Source organism: Spermophilus citellus, assembly GCF_964194105.1.
Source record: "Spermophilus citellus genome assembly, chromosome: 9".
NCBI lineage: Eukaryota > Metazoa > Chordata > Mammalia > Rodentia > Sciuridae > Spermophilus > Spermophilus citellus.
The window spans coordinates 18,518,056-18,533,173 of NC_138191.1; the positions used below are offsets into that span (position 1 = coordinate 18,518,056).

General features: G+C 50.2%; 1 protein-coding gene across 4 annotated transcripts in view; it reads left to right on the forward strand.

The window, feature by feature from the left end:
- IGSF3 (immunoglobulin superfamily member 3) overlaps window positions 1-14,633 on the forward strand; it is an 89,893-nt gene extending 75,260 nt beyond the window's left edge. For all 4 annotated transcript variants that reach the window (XM_081305561.1, XM_081305558.1, XM_081305559.1 and 1 more), the window contains 4 exons: window positions 1,148-1,558; window positions 4,433-4,840; window positions 9,153-9,650; window positions 11,503-14,633. In XM_081305561.1, the coding sequence (XP_081161687.1) occupies window positions 1,148-1,558; window positions 4,433-4,840; window positions 9,153-9,650; window positions 11,503-11,753 (1,568 nt within the window). In that variant the 3' untranslated portion in view covers window positions 11,754-14,633. The remainder of the gene's footprint in view (window positions 1-1,147; window positions 1,559-4,432; window positions 4,841-9,152; window positions 9,651-11,502) is intronic.
- Window positions 14,634-15,118: the final 485 nt, after the last annotated feature.

Consider the following 15,118-nt stretch of genomic DNA (forward strand, 5'->3'; position numbering starts at 1 on the left):
CCAAGTGTAATCATGATGGAGTGGGTGAGAGCTCACATTACTTTCATAAGATATATTTGGTTAGACGTTGGCTTCGTGCCACCGAAAAGGTGAACATGGTTGATCATTAGCAGCTGGGGTGGCACTCTGGAGTCTGGCCTTCCTGCTGTTTTTGGAACAGGGGAAGGGGACACTGGAGTCAGCTCCGCTCTCCCTTGCTGCTGTCATCTTCCCAGCCTTCTCCCCTCCCCCCGCCCCACGAAGGTCCCTGTAGCACATTGGCATCGTGTGCTGCCTCGTTCTCTTGCCCACCTGCACACGTTTCAGTGAACGCTCCGAGCTCTCTCTGAAGGCTGGGCATTGTGCTAGGCCCTGGGCTGTGGCTATGAGGACGTCTACTAGCAGAACTCTATGGGGCTGGGACTCTGTCTTGTCCTTCAGGGTGTCCCCAGGACTAGCCTGTGGGAAACGGTGGGTGCTCAGAAATATCGGCTGGTTGAGTGAAAAAAGACTTGGTCGGTCCCCTCAGGTGCTCACAGTCTAGGATCAAAGAAAGACAAAAGGAAAAAGAGCCTGGGGTCTTTATAAGGGCTGAGCAAGGGCACCTAACCAGGTGGAGGGACAGGAAGGAGGAAGGAGAGCCAGAAGATGAGTGGAGAAGGGTCAGGGTGGGGAGGTGGCGGAGGAGCTAGGCAGAGAGGACAGAGGCCAGAGCTCAGGGGGAAACTGCACGGGACCATGGAGGGTGTTTGGGGCCAAGTTGTGGAGATGAGTCAGGACAGCTGGACAGAGGCCAGGTCTCAAAGAGGCTTTGCGCTGGGAAAAGGAATGGTTTTCTTTAGAACACCTAGGTAGCTGGGAGCTGTTAAACTTCATAATGAGAGGCCGGATGGGGTCAGGTTTGTGTTTTAGCTACAGGGTCCTGGAGGGCAGGGGAGACACCGGGGACCCGGGGAGGTGGTGAATGTCTAGTTCAGGGGTGTGGCAAGGAGAAGTGGATGGAGGGGTGTCCTCATACTGAGCCACGTCTTGGAGGGAGCCTGTTCGTGTCTGCTAGGAGCAGTGCTGGACAGAGGCAGGCCCTGAGCCCGCACCTGAGGTTTAGAGTGGGCCACGTTTCCAGGAGGGGGTGTGGCGATTTTCCTGAACTGCTCCCTCTCCTTCACAGTGACAAAGCTGCAGGTGAGCAAATCCAAGAGAACCCTCACCCTGGTGGAGAACAGGCCCATTCAGCTGAACTGCTCAGTCAAGTCTCAGACCAGCCAGAACTCGCACTTCGCCGTGCTCTGGTACGTCCACAAGCCCTCCGACGCCGACGGCAAGCTCATCCTCAAGACCACCCACAGCTCCGCCTTTGAGTACGGCACCTATGCCGAGGAGGAGGGCCTGCGAGCCCGGCTGCAGTTCGAGAGGCACGTGTCTGGGGGCCTGTTCAGCCTCACTGTCCAGAGAGCGGAGGTCAGTGACAGCGGCAGCTACTATTGCCACGTCGAGGAGTGGCTGCTGAGCCCCAACTATGCCTGGTACAAGCTGGCCGAGGAGGTTTCGGGACGCACAGAAGTCACCGTGAAGCAGCCAGGTGAGGGCGGACGGTGTGACCTTCCTGGGCCAGTGGGTTTCCAGCACAGGCTGCTCGGGGCCAGCCAGGGCTCTGTGCGGCCCTGGGGAGAGGTCGTCCAGAGTGGGCACTGCTACACAGACCATCATGCTGGTGCCCGGAGGTCCTTCTGCTCTGCTCGGTAGGTCCTGTTTTTGGTGCAGACTCACAGAGAATCCTCAGCTCTGCTCCTGCAGGTGCCATCTTCACCGGGGGTGCTGAGGGGTGGCTGGGTCCGGTCCATAGAATAAGGCTGCAGTTTCTAGGGCAGACTGCATTTGCCTTGGGCTAGCCATGGCTCCACCTGCCCACTTCCTGACTTGAAGCATTCCCTGGGCTCCCTCAGCTGCCTCCCCTTCTCCCTGACCTCCTATCTCAGCCCAGGCAGGACCTTGCCGTCTCAGCCCCAGGGTGGAACCCTTAGCCTGCCCCCTGCCACACACCCAGGAGAGGGGGCTGCCTGCCTTGGCAAGCCTGGGCTCCACTTTGGGGCAGCCTCGATGGTTAAAAAGACTGCTTCCCTGTCGTTTCCCTCTCAGGTTTTAGATCTGTCCCTGGAACAACCCAAGGTAAGCCAGGGTCATCTCCTTCTGTAGGAAGGCTGCACCTTGTTGTCTCCCTTCTCTTGGTTAAGGAGTCCCTTCAACTCTCTGCTCCTGGCGTGGCTCTAGTGCCCTCTCCATCCCTCCTTCCCACACATCCCACAGTCTGTTGTCACTCCGTGCCTTCTGAAGGGCCTTTGCTGAGGCCGTTCCTCAGCACCTCCTCCATGAAGTCTACTCTGATTTCTCCTGTATTGCTAAGAGTGCCTTAACACATGGTATGATAATCATCGGCATTTCTTCTGTACTATAATATACATATTAAGGAAGGGTTCTTATTATATCTTTAGCCACTAGCATGGCATCCTTAGTGAATACTGGTTCAATCAGGAACAAATGGTTGATTTAATCCTTGAACACCACAGGGCTTTGTTCCACCCTTCCTCTGCAAGGTGCCGCTGGCTCATTTTAAGATAAAGAGCACCCTAGAAGTCTTTCCCATTCCCTTTATAGTACATATCAGCACCTGGCATTCCACTCGCTTACTTATTCTCAGGTAAGTAATTATGAAGCACTTACTCATGTTTGTGCTTATATTCACTCATTCCAGCTTCTATGTATTACTCATTATTTACATATCCACATACACACATATACATTTGTTGTGTGTATTCACCTACACACATTCATTTTTGTTGGAGCTCCCTGAATGAGCCCAGGGACTTGGTTTTCTTCACCTGGCTTGACTCCCAGGAGGCCTCAGTGCATATTGTGGAGTGGAAGCCAGGGGGCCCAGACACCCTGGTCCCCATATGGCCCAGCCAGTGCTGAGTACAGTGGTGGCCGTGGTGCGTCCTCTGCTAGCCTTGTGCTGATGCGCTACCAGGAAGCCCTGCTCTGCAGCGGCTCCAGTGACCTGCATCCCGACTGCAGACGGTCCTTGGGCCGCCAATGCGCTCTGGGTTCCTATCCTCTCTGCTCCCTTTCTCTGTACTTTCTCAGCTGGGAGAATGTCACCCCTGTCCCCTGCCCTTCCACTCCGGCCACCATGTCCTTTCCCTTTCCTCATTTATTCTGAAACCAAGAGACCCTCGATGCCTCCTAAATTTATCAAGGGAATACCCCCAGCTGAGGCTGCCGTCAAGCTAAGCAGGGCACTGCCAAAGGACAGCATGGATCCCTGTCCACACATTTAGTGACATCTCTGTCACAGGGAGTTTCAAATCTGTAAGCAGAAATCTCACAGGACACACATTGAAGCAGCTTCCCCCCTTATATCAATTGAGATTTGGGGTTCATTTATATTTCTTTTTTTTTCCTGTTTAGAAAGTATATACTTACAGAGCTTTTGGGAAATACAAAGTAAACAAACAAAATCCCACCATGAAAAAAATAATAACCTTGCAACCCAAAAGATAACCAGAGGTAACTACTTCTTACGTGTATGTTTTGGGAAGCTGGCTATTTCAAGTGTATGTTTGGTTTTTTAAACTTTTAAATTAAAACAGCAATCCTGAGCACTGTACAACATTCAGGCAGGCCACACTGAAGTGTGACGTACTGAGTCCCAGGGCGAGGCCCCCTTCCCGTCCCCTCCTGTCACCCGGGGGATGCTCCCCAGGTGCCTCTGTGTGTTTACAGTGCTATAGCTTTTAGATCCCTCTGGTCCAGGGAGGCTCATTAGGGCCCTTTATGAAATTACAGGCCTGCTATCAGTGTGTGCCATTGTTAATGACACTCTTTCACCGGAGGAGCATCTCGTTAGTGAGCTTTCAAACCGTTGGGTCCCATCACTATCAATCTTTTCTTTACTGATGTCAGATCCGTTCTCTTCCCACCTTGAGAGGGAGGCGATTATGAGGGAGCACGTGAGCTTATTATCCTGGGGGTCCTCTGCAGTCTTTTATGATTGACACCCAGCCTTGTCCAGCCATCATCTGGTCAGTTTCCGAGGTTGACTCTTGTGCAAGAGGGGTTCTCCCCAGGCCCTTGCCTTCCCCTTCCCGGCCACCCCATCAGGCAGCTGCACCCTTGTGATCTGTCGTCCTGTGGATGTGTAGTCTCCTGCACCTTGTGTTGCCCTCCCGCAAGCCTCTGAACCCGCGAGGGTGATGTACTGGGGGCAGTTGCTTCTAGAACACTGGGGAACTGGAAATTCAGGTCCTCTGTTCACATGATCCAGAAGCTCAGTGTTTGTCTGAGAACGGTGTCTGCCAAGTGAGCCTGAGCTGCTGTCCTGTACTTGGAGGGCACCCGTTCACCTCTCCTTGGAGAGGGTGCCTGTGTGGTGACATCTCTTTCCTCTCTGATCCAGACAGCCGCCTGAGGCTCAGCCAAGCCCACGGGAATCTGTCGGTTCTGGAGACACGGCAGGTGCAGCTGGAGTGCGTAGTCCTGAACCGCACCAGCGTGGCCTCGCAGCTGGTGGTGGAGTGGTTTGTGTGGAAGCCCAATCACCCGGAGCGGGAGACTGTGGCCCGCCTGAGCCGCGAGGCCACCTTCCACTACGGAGAGCAGGCAGCCAAAAACAACCTGCAGGGGCGGCTGCACCTGGAGAGCCCTTCCCCTGGCGCGTACCGACTCTTCATCCAGAACGTGGCGGTGCAGGACAGCGGGACCTACAGCTGCCGCGTGGAGGAGTGGCTGCCCAGCCCCAGCGGCCTGTGGTACAAGAGGGCCGAGGACACTGCCGGACAGACTGCAGTTACGGTCATGAGACCAGGTGAGGGTGATGTCCCTTTGAAGTGTCCCCTTTAGGTATAATATTTCATACGATGAATAAGATTATTATCAAATTACATTCAGTTAAGTGTATGCACGTTTACATTATACATTTGTTTTCAAGATTGTCTCAGGGTTCTTTTTCCTTGTGAGTGGAGAATTGCACATTGGCATTTGGCCTAAGGTGATTTGATTTCTTAATGAGAATGAAATGGCAATTCCTTATTGCAGGGTATGGAATCAAAAAAACGTGCATTCAGATCTGGACAAGTGGTTGAGATCACGAAAGAATCTTGAAACAACAGCCGTGTGGTTCAAAAAGTTAAGCTGGTCAATTTTCAGTGGAAAGGAATCGATTCTTTAAATAGAAATCTCTAACCACCTGCAGCCTCCACTCTCGCATCCTAATAATTCTGTTGGTTCTAATGACTAGTCCGTGTGACCTTTGGCTTTTCCTGTCTCTGTTGCTGTTTCTGAAACACCTAAATACTTATAATTACTGGGTGTGATAATTGTCACACACTTAAGCACACAATCAAAGCTGAGTTGTGCAGATTCCCTGTGTATTTTTCAACATTGCACCGTCATTCATCCACATCAGGGCAAAAAGTCAGCGGTTCCCAGGAGGAAATGGAGCAGAAGTGAACTCACCTCCATCAGTGTGAGCAGCTTGTATCCTCTGGGCACTCTGCTGTTCACATTTGTGGTTTGGCCCCGTTGGAAGTCTTGGTCAGGTTTTCCTGTTCGGCGGAGCTGCTCCTTCCCTTGGTGGCACATAGGAGCCTCCTGAGTCTGCTGTGCCCATTCATCATAGAACATGCTTCAGGGAGGCGAAGTGCCTGTGTTACAGGACAGGGACATTTTCTCACTTGCCTGTGTCTTCCCGAAGTTGGAGGGGAAATCGCCTCTACTTGAGTTACATTTCCTTGGAGTTGTTTTGTTTTTTCTATGTAGTTTTCTGCATTTGTCCTCATCTAGAGACTAGTCTTTCCTGACGGGAAGACTGTAGAGTGTGGCAGCAGAACGCCCTTCTCCCCCAGCTCCCACCCATTTTACAGATCGCCATACTCATGCCCCTGCATGGACAGGAGGGGACAGGCATTCCTTGAGTAGGAGCTGCACCCTGCCACGATCAGGAAGCATTCAGTCCTCCCAACAACCCTGCCATGTAGATTTTACAGACCTGGCAGAAAGGAATTGCAGCCCAGCCAGGAATAGCAGAAGGGGAGCTCCACCTGCTTTCCTCCACCGCATTGTGTGCTACCAGCACAGCCCTGATGACCCTGTGACCCTGTGACCCTGCAAATGGCCTCGCCTAGTCTACCTTCCTTCCTTCCCCCTGGCTGTCCCTGATTGTGTAAGTCATGCTAATTGCGAAACACACTGAAAACAGAACAGTGTAGAAAAGTCACTTGTAACCTCACTACCTGGAATACCTCCTGTTAATAATTTGGTGTATTTTTGTTTTTTGGGGTTGGTTGGTGGGTTTTGGTCTTGTGTCTTCCTATCCTCACTGACTCTGGCTCTGAAGGACATCAAGATCTCACTGTCCCTAAGAAGTGTTTTTTTTCTACCCTCTCAACATTCTTGGGTGAGCATGTCCTAGAAAGCATTTCCTAGCCACGGGTCTTGCTGCTGTGCAGCGTTCATCATGAGGATGTTCTCCAAAGGCTTGTTTGAGCTCTATGTTGAGCATCTGGAAGACTCAAAATAAATAGCTCTCTGAGAGCTGTGCTCACAGTGGTTTTGGGGGGGACTAGAGCCTGCCATCCTCCATGCAAGGGGTCCATGAGGTGATCTCTGATCTCTGATGGATCTACGATGGCTCCTGCCCTCAGCGAGGTGGTTGTTGAGAAGGTCAGATGCTATGCTTGACTTGCAGAACCAGGGAGGAGGGAAAAACCACATTCATCACACACACAGGCCAGAGGTGGAGGTCAAGGTGACAGCCAGGGAGCAGTGGGCTTGAGATGGAGGGGACGGGCTGAGATGAATTGCTCTCTTGGGTCTTATCCTTGGGAACGTGTGGAAGTCAGCATGAGGGGGGAAGGGTTGGCCTGATTTAGAAGGGGACAGACACAGGGATCCAAACCGGTAAAGAAGCATGTTAAGGGGTGGGGGGAGGTTGTGGAAAGGTCAAAGTTAACTTCATTCCAGAAACTTGTGTGGAGTCATGAACGCACGCAAGGTATTCAAAAGGATCACGCAGAAGAGAGCAGAGGGAGGGTCAATGGGGAAGAGGACCCCAGGAAACGAAATGCCTGATGGTCTCTCTCCACCTGGCCACCTGGCCGTGCTGGGCTCTATCACACGTCACCACTCCTTTGACACCACACAGTTGCCTGGAGCTTTGGAATGCCGTGTCGGATGCCGGAGGTTAAGAAGCTCCAGGGCACCCTTGGTCTGGGGGGTAGCTTTCTAATGGCTCCAAGATGACATTTTTGCCGTCCTCTCTGAAAAGAAGCTGCTGAGTCGTGGAGTCACCTGTGGACTGATATTCTCCACCCTGACGGTTTATGCTCACATTCTCCTCCCTAAGATCGGGGCTGATGCGCTGTGCCCGCCACCTATAGCCGTTCACGAAACCTTTGTGTGCTCACAGTGCACACTGAGATCCCAGATGGGCCCAGAAGATGTGGAGGGGCCTGGCAGAGCCCTACTGAAGCAGTCAGAAGCCCAGCTTCGTGTTCACCTGCAAGTGACATTGAGCCAATTCATCCACAGCCCAGGACAGTCTTTGGGAAGCACTCCTTTTGGTCTCTATCCAAGTACAACCTGATGTGGTGTGTCGACGTCTGCCGATGTTACGTCAGCTTTTTTCATGAACGTTGCATAAGCTGAGCCAAAGGGAGGCCTTTTAGAAGCTGGGAAATGAATCAGAACCTACCACAGCTAGTCAAAGGAAAAAGTCAACAAAACTCCCAGATGAGAGACTGACCAGTGGTGTCCCAGGCACGGTTCACCAGCCTGGGCACCTCTGTGGTGATTCTGTGTCTCCACCTGACCTGGGAGAGCATTCCCCATGCACGTCCTCTGTGAGCCGGTGCCCAGGAGGAGGGGCCTTTGCAGGCCGGAGGTCTGATATTGGGCTTCAGTCCTTGGACAGGATGTTTATCTCCTTGGGGTCACTGTGGCTTTATCAGTAAGCTCCATGCACAGTTTAAATTCAAGAGTTTCTAAGATGTATTCGTCTCCTAGAGTTTCTTTTGCATAAAACAAAAGAAATCTATTCTCTCACAGTTGTAGAGGCAGGGTTGTCCTCATCGCCAGGCTCCCTGGTTTCTAGGGGAGAAGATGTCCTTACCCCTTCTGGCTTCTGGTGGCCCTGGGCATTCCTGGGTCATAGCGTAGATGTGGGTCACTCCAGTCTGTTCCTCCATGGTCATACAGCCTTCGTCTCTGTGTCCTCTCCTGTTCTGACTAGGACACCAGTTGGGGGTCTTGCTCTGCTACATTGTCATAACGCAATACCATAGACTGGGTGGCTGAGACGACAGAAATGTACGTCTCGCGGTTCTGGAGGCTGGAGTCTGAGGTTGAGGTGCAGCCTGCTCGTGTTCTGGTGAGGGCTCCCCTTCCTGGCTGGCAGATGATAGAAGGCTGCCCTCTTGCTGTGAGCTCATGGGGCCTCCCATGCCGATACCTGGAAAGAGATCTCTTTCTCTGACTGTAAGATCTCTTTCTGTGATAAGGCCACCCATCTTATTAGAGCGCTACCCCTTATGACCTCTTTTAACCGTAATTATCTCCCCAAAGCCCTATCTCCAAATAGTCACGTTGAGGGTTAGAACTTCAACAGATGAATCTGGCAGGGAAGTGGATCACAGTTGAGTCCATAAGACCAGTCCCCTAGTCCAGCATGCCCTTACCTAGCTAATTACATCTGCAAAGACTCTCTTTTCAAGTAAGGTCACATTCCGAGATTCTAAGTGGACATGGATTCCGAGAGGACATTGTTCAATCACTACAAGGGGTTACAGTGAAAATAAGTGGCCCTTCCTCTCTGGATTCCCACAAACAGCCACTTTACCAGCTGCTTAATTCTGCAAATATAAACAGAGGTGTATGTCAGAAGGGGATGTTTTTCTGCATATGAGGATGTATAGAGTACACAGAATCCTGTACTCCAGCCATTTTCCTCGACTCTCTTTCCACATCTCTGTACATAGCTCTGCCAATATGTCCTTCTAATGGGTGCACAGTACTCCGTGTGGGTATTTCCACAGTATAATGTGGTTAGCAGTGGACATTTAATTTGTTTCCTGCAAATAAATCAGCCTCTTCTTTCTTCTTTGTCCCCTGTCCCTCCACAGATGCCGCCCTGCAGGTGGACACAGTGGTCCCCAACGCCACGGTGTCTGAGAAGGCGGCTTTTCAGCTGGACTGTAGCATCGTGTCTCGTTCGAGCCAGGACTCCCGCTTTGCTGTGGCCTGGTATTCCCTGAGGACTAAAGCTGAAGGGAAAAGGGGCAGCCCTGGTCTGGAAGAACTAGAAGAGAAAACAGAGGAGGAGGAGGAAGAGGAGGAGGAGGAGGAAGGGGAGGAGGAGGACGAACCGACAGAACGCACGGTGCTGCTGCGGGTGGGCCCCGACTCTGTCTTTGGCCCAGAGGGCAGCCCTTGGGAGGGCCGGCTTCGCTTCCAGAGGGTCTCCCCGCTGCTTTACCGGCTCACGGTGCTGCAGGCCAGCCCCCACGACACGGGCAACTACTCCTGTCATGTGGAGGAGTGGCTGCCCAGCCCTCAGAAGGAGTGGTACCGGCTGACGGAGGAGGAGTCCGCCCCCATTGGCATTCGCGTTCTGGACACCAGTGAGTTTCCCCAGTTACAGAGGAAGGATGGGGGCTGTTGGTTCCAACTGTCTTGGAGATACATACAGAGCTCGATTATGGGTTAATAAGCAGCTTTCCTAACTGTCGTGGGTAGGTATCAGGGTTGGAGATATGGCAGGATTGGACACGTAATTGTCATGTAATTGTCCCTGCAGTTGACCCTCGATTGCCCGTGCAAAAAAAGTGGGGGGATCAGAATTAAAGTGATAAAATGCCATCTAATCTTTATAATAAACTTAATGCTCCACCAGAGTCTATTTTAGGAAGATTTCATTGTGCATGTATATTGCTAAGATATTACTTTGTTTCACTTTGGAATACTGAACCCCGTCTCTCTTTAGTGAAATAGCAAGTGTTTCAGACTCATTAAGAGAAAGGGAAAGAAGGAAGCCTGACTTCCTCACTGTCAATCATTGTTTTTCTGGGTCAGTTTTATTTCAGAGGATGACTTGGAGGTTTAGGTGGATTTTTGCGTGGTGAGTAGGAAAGGAAAGCCTCCTAATGCAGGGGTGTTACAGGAGAGTCAGGAGAAGCAAAGCTGCAGCCTGTTGCTACAGAATGTTCCAGAACGAAATTTTCCTCATGCAGAGGGACTTTCACGCTCAACAAAGATTTCAGAAAATTCTTGAGGGCCTGAGTTATTTGTTCTAACAAGGCACCCTTTTGATTGGCCTTCTGTCAAAACGTGGAACGTATCAGACTGAAAATAGTGTTTGCTATTGTAGAATCAGCCTATCCTGCAGAAATAAAAAAAAATTGGCTCGGATTTTCAACTTCTTTTCAATCAAAACATTTTACCCCATAATCTTGATTTGAGGTTTTGAGTTTTGTCAGCTCTTTCTTTGCCTCAGTCACCTCCTGTAAGCGCTGCATTAAATAGAACCATATGAAATTGAGATTTTTTTTTGTAGGTCAAAAGTGGTTGACGATCAGCAGTTTCATATACTTTGGAAATCCAATAAGTGTAAATATTTGTTAATGTTTCTTAATCATCCTGATGAGCAGCAGCTGTGTAATGGAAGGAGAAACCGAAAAAGACCTAAATCGGGCTTAGCCTGCCGAATGGTCCACCGAATCACCCAGTGTCCAGACGTAAAAGAGAAGACGTTTAGGCTACTTGTCATCTTCCCTTTGTGGACATCTATGATTATGAGGCTTCCTAGAGCAAAGGATCCGGTACCCTGCTTTTACAGAGAAAGACGTAGATTTTTCTGAGGCCACCTCCCTCCGAGGTCCAATGCAATCCCTCCGCTGGGGCGCCGGTATGCCTGAGCTCTCGCTGTTCCACGTCCAGCTGTAACTGTGTCTGTGCAGCCAGACACACTGGGCATTGTGAACGGTCCATAATGGCATTTTAATTGCTGACGTTAATCAAGCAGGCATCCTCTCTGGTACAACTCTTCTCAGAAGCGGGCCGGAAAGGATCCTGTTAAATTCCCTAGGAAGGAAGTTTAGCAGGACTGAGTGCAAGGGGGACATTTAAAATAGAACCCCACGGGAGTCAGCTTCTTGACTGACCTAGATGCCGTTGTTCGCAATCGATAAGCTCCATTTTGTTATACGGCCTTCCAAGCCGAGGTAATGGATCTCAATGGAAAGTGGAAGCCCTGTGTTATCTGAAGTTGCAGCTGTGGATTAGAAGAGGCGTGGTTATGAGGAAAAGGATACAAGGGCTCTCTCCTTTGGGAGCAGACCCGTGGGGTAGCAGGGGAAAGGCAGGCGGGTGTGGGAGCTGCCCGGTAGCTTCTGCTGGGTTGGGTGAGGTCCTCGGGAGCCAAGGGTGGACGCTCCGGGCTCTCGGTGCTCACTGTCCGTCTCGTGTCCTTTTCAGGTTCCACCCTCCAGTCGCTCATCTGCTCCAACGATGCGCTCTTCTACTTCGTCTTCTTCTACCCTTTCCCCATCTTTGGCATCCTGGTCATCACCATCCTGCTGGTACGCTTCAAAAGCCGGAACTCCAGCAAGAACTCGGAGGGGAAGAATGGGGTGCCTCTGCTGTGGATCAAAGAGCCACACCTCAACTACTCCCCCACCTGCCTGGAGCCCCCTGTGCTGAGCATCCACCCAGGAGCCATAGACTAAGGGGGATCCGCAGGGGACATCGGCCACAGAGGGGCTGAGGCCCGCCCTTCCTGCCTCTTGCTCTGTGATTGGACAGTCGACAGCATCCAAACATGGGGGTGCCGGTGCAGAAAACTGTCAGCCTTGGAACATGTTCAGAGCTCCGGGTCAGTCACCGAGCCGGACTGCCCCAGGCGGTGGTCTTGGTTGGTTAGCTATTTGCACCCAAATGTCGTGATCCTGCCATTATAGGTTTCTAGTTTTCGGTTTTGGTAATGTAGTGAGTAGCTCCAGGTGCCACATCTACTCACCAATTTATCTAGTATTCCCAGATAGATGTTACGCGGGGAGGGGGGGTTCTGATTCTTTGTACTGTACTATTTTTAAACCACTTTGGTTTATCCCTTTTGGATTCCATAAGGTTGTGGACGAATTTCTCTTACATACAACCCATGGCAAGAGGAAAGGACCACTTTGTAGTAACAAGGAATCTCTTCCAAGACTTTTTGTTTTTTTGCACATTTGAAAATGCCACCCGTGGATCAAAATACAACCCAAACATTTTTTTACTTTCTTAACGAGACTTGAAAAATATGGGTAGCGTGGGCCCAATTTGTATCTTATCTTTTCCCTCATCTGGAGTTGTTGGAACCACTTTGTAGTCAAGATGAAAGCATTGAATTTTGCTTCAAAGAACTGCATATGTGCAAGAGAAATCCTGCACAACCCCATTAGGAGTAGATGGTGCCCGGCCAGCCTAATCTGTCAGGGAAGCAAAAAGGCTTCATCCTATCCTTGCCAAAAAAAAAAAAAAAAAAAAAAATAACGCTGTCTTGGAGAATGGAAGTTCCAAACAGCACATGCTTTCTGAGCTGCAGTGGGGCAGGGCCGCTGCTTTTGGCAGCTACTGACTCTCCCCTTGATCAAAGCCAGTGATTAGAGAGAAGGAAGGAAAAAACAGCTGGCTGTTGGCTTGATCCATTCTGCATGGGCAGCTCCAGCTGATAATGGTGACAGGTGGCTTTTGTTTGCAGGTACTTTGCCAAACTTGAGGGAAAGTTGGAAGCAGGACCACCCTGAGCTCAGCACAGAGGCTGAAGCAGTGGCCATCTGTACCCCATGGAGGGCCCTGGGCCAGCAAGCACCGTGAGGGAGGATGGGAGGGGTCTTCCAGGGCCTGATGCTGAAGAGCCTTGAGGAATATCTGCCTCCCCGAAGGTGTGAGGACTAGGTTTTTCTTGTTCTTCCAATGAGATTTTCCTTAGAGATATTCAAGTCTTCCTCATTCACCATTTCTGTCTCCCCATGTCACTGCTGGAAGACTGCCAGCCTTGGGGACGTCCAGACATGGCCCTTTGTAACCCTTTCCATTCACCTGGTCTCAGCAGACAGTGAACACGTGTTGTCTCTGCCCTCCCCCCTCCCTTTTTTGGATTTTTTTTTTTTTTTGGTGGTTTTAGGTTATTTGGTTAGTATGGTGATTTTTTTTTTTTTATTTTAATGCTCCCAAGGGCCAGTGTCACCGTATGCTGGGCCAGTTGCCAAGGTCCCCTGGAGCATCATCAGTTACAGATACTTCCCTGTGCTCACTCTGTGAAGATGTCTTTATACCCTGCTTCCCCATTTTTTTGCTGGCCAAGTGTGCCATGTCCTTTTCCCTAGGAACTTGTACCTTGAATTACAAAAGGAGCCCCATTTGGAAGAAGGCACCTGGGATTCCAGAACTGAGTCTAACAAAAGAGATTCCTGTGAAGCCCAGTCCTGAGAATGTACCGACTCCAGGGAAGGCTGTGGGATTCCCCAGGCCACTCGGGCACGGATCTGGGTCAGGGGTCTGCAGGTGCCCAGGCAGGGTAGGCCGTTAAGTGGACGCTCGCTGGGAGCAAGATGACTGCTCCGCCATTTTCTGAGAAAGGCAGACCTGTCTTTTTTCTGCCCGATGCTCCAGCTCTGTCCTCTGAGACAGGGTGTAGGCACTGCCACCTTAATCCCACGGATGCCTACTATGCTGATTCCCACTTATTATGCTGCATCAACATGTTAGAGGTACCGAATTGGCTCAGTCATGAAGAAAGAATGTCTTTTGCCCTGTTTCTTCGTTTCAGGGCGTGTGGGCTTTCCGTGGAAACTGCTGACTCCTGATGTTTAGGCTGAGTCAACAAGGGGAGATGACTGACTTTTCCTTTGTCTGAAGGGAAAGATGCCAGAGGGCTGGCCAGGACTAAGATTTCAGTTTGAATTGGTTCATGGCAGTAGAAAAGTAGGTGCTGCACATAATTAAATATGTGAAGCCAATGCAGGAAAATCGAAATGAAAAAAGAAACCGAAGCCAGTATTTTAATAATTGCTTTTTCTGTGTATTTTCTACTGGGCTAGGGGATTCCATCAAAGGTTGAGCTTTTTGAGCTTTGTATGAAAAAAAAAAACAACAAAAAAAAAACCCAGGACCTTCTTTCTTTGGCCATTTCTATGGAAATGTGGTATCAGATGAATGGTAATGGTGCCCTCTAGTGGCTGCAAGACTTCATTGCACATTGTCCACTGGAGCTCAAGTTCTGAGTTCAAGAGAGGAAACCTGCTGGACTCTCTCCACTTACCTACAATGTTGCATTTATGAAAAACTACACTGTGCTAGGCGCATCCCAGGACATGGATATAACCACACCCTCTTTCACCAGGGTGTTTCTGTAGCAAGTTTTCATATTCTTTTCAAACAATGGTTTCTCTGCGTTCATTGTTGAAGAAAAAGAAAAAAAAAAAAAAAAGAAAGAGATGGGGTAAGGAAACTACCCATGCATGATGTAGAGGGCTGTTGATTTTGTTTTGTTTTGTTTTTTTTAAAGGAAAACTATTTGTAAGATGTTGCACTAAAACATTTTATATACACTTCAGAGACCTGTAGTAAATTATGTTGACCATATGGCTGTTTACATTTTCTGGAGTTGGCTGTCTCCTTCCTCTCTCCTTTAACCAACCACTTTTTCCCATGGATCTGTGATGTGGGGACCTAGAGTTCTGCCCTTGGCATTGGCCTGCTAGGCTCAAGGTCCGTGAATTGCAGTCTTTGTGATCGTGCTACATCCCAACCTAACTGATGCTTTCGTACAAAAAATTTAAAAAAAACGTCTCTCCCAGAAATTCCCTCAAAACACCCATTGTCATCTGCTGAAATGTATCATAAATATGCACGTCTGCCTTGACCATCAGTGCATGGTGCCCCTAGAGCTGTGAACACACGGCACAGCTGGACCCAGCCAGGCAGGGGCAGAGTGTAGAACTTATGGGTTTTTTTTTTTTCCTTTAATCTTGGTGGGGAAGGTAGGGTGAGAGGGAGCTGATGAGAAGGAGGGGAAAAAGGTGGGACCACCCTCCTGGACCACCAGGGC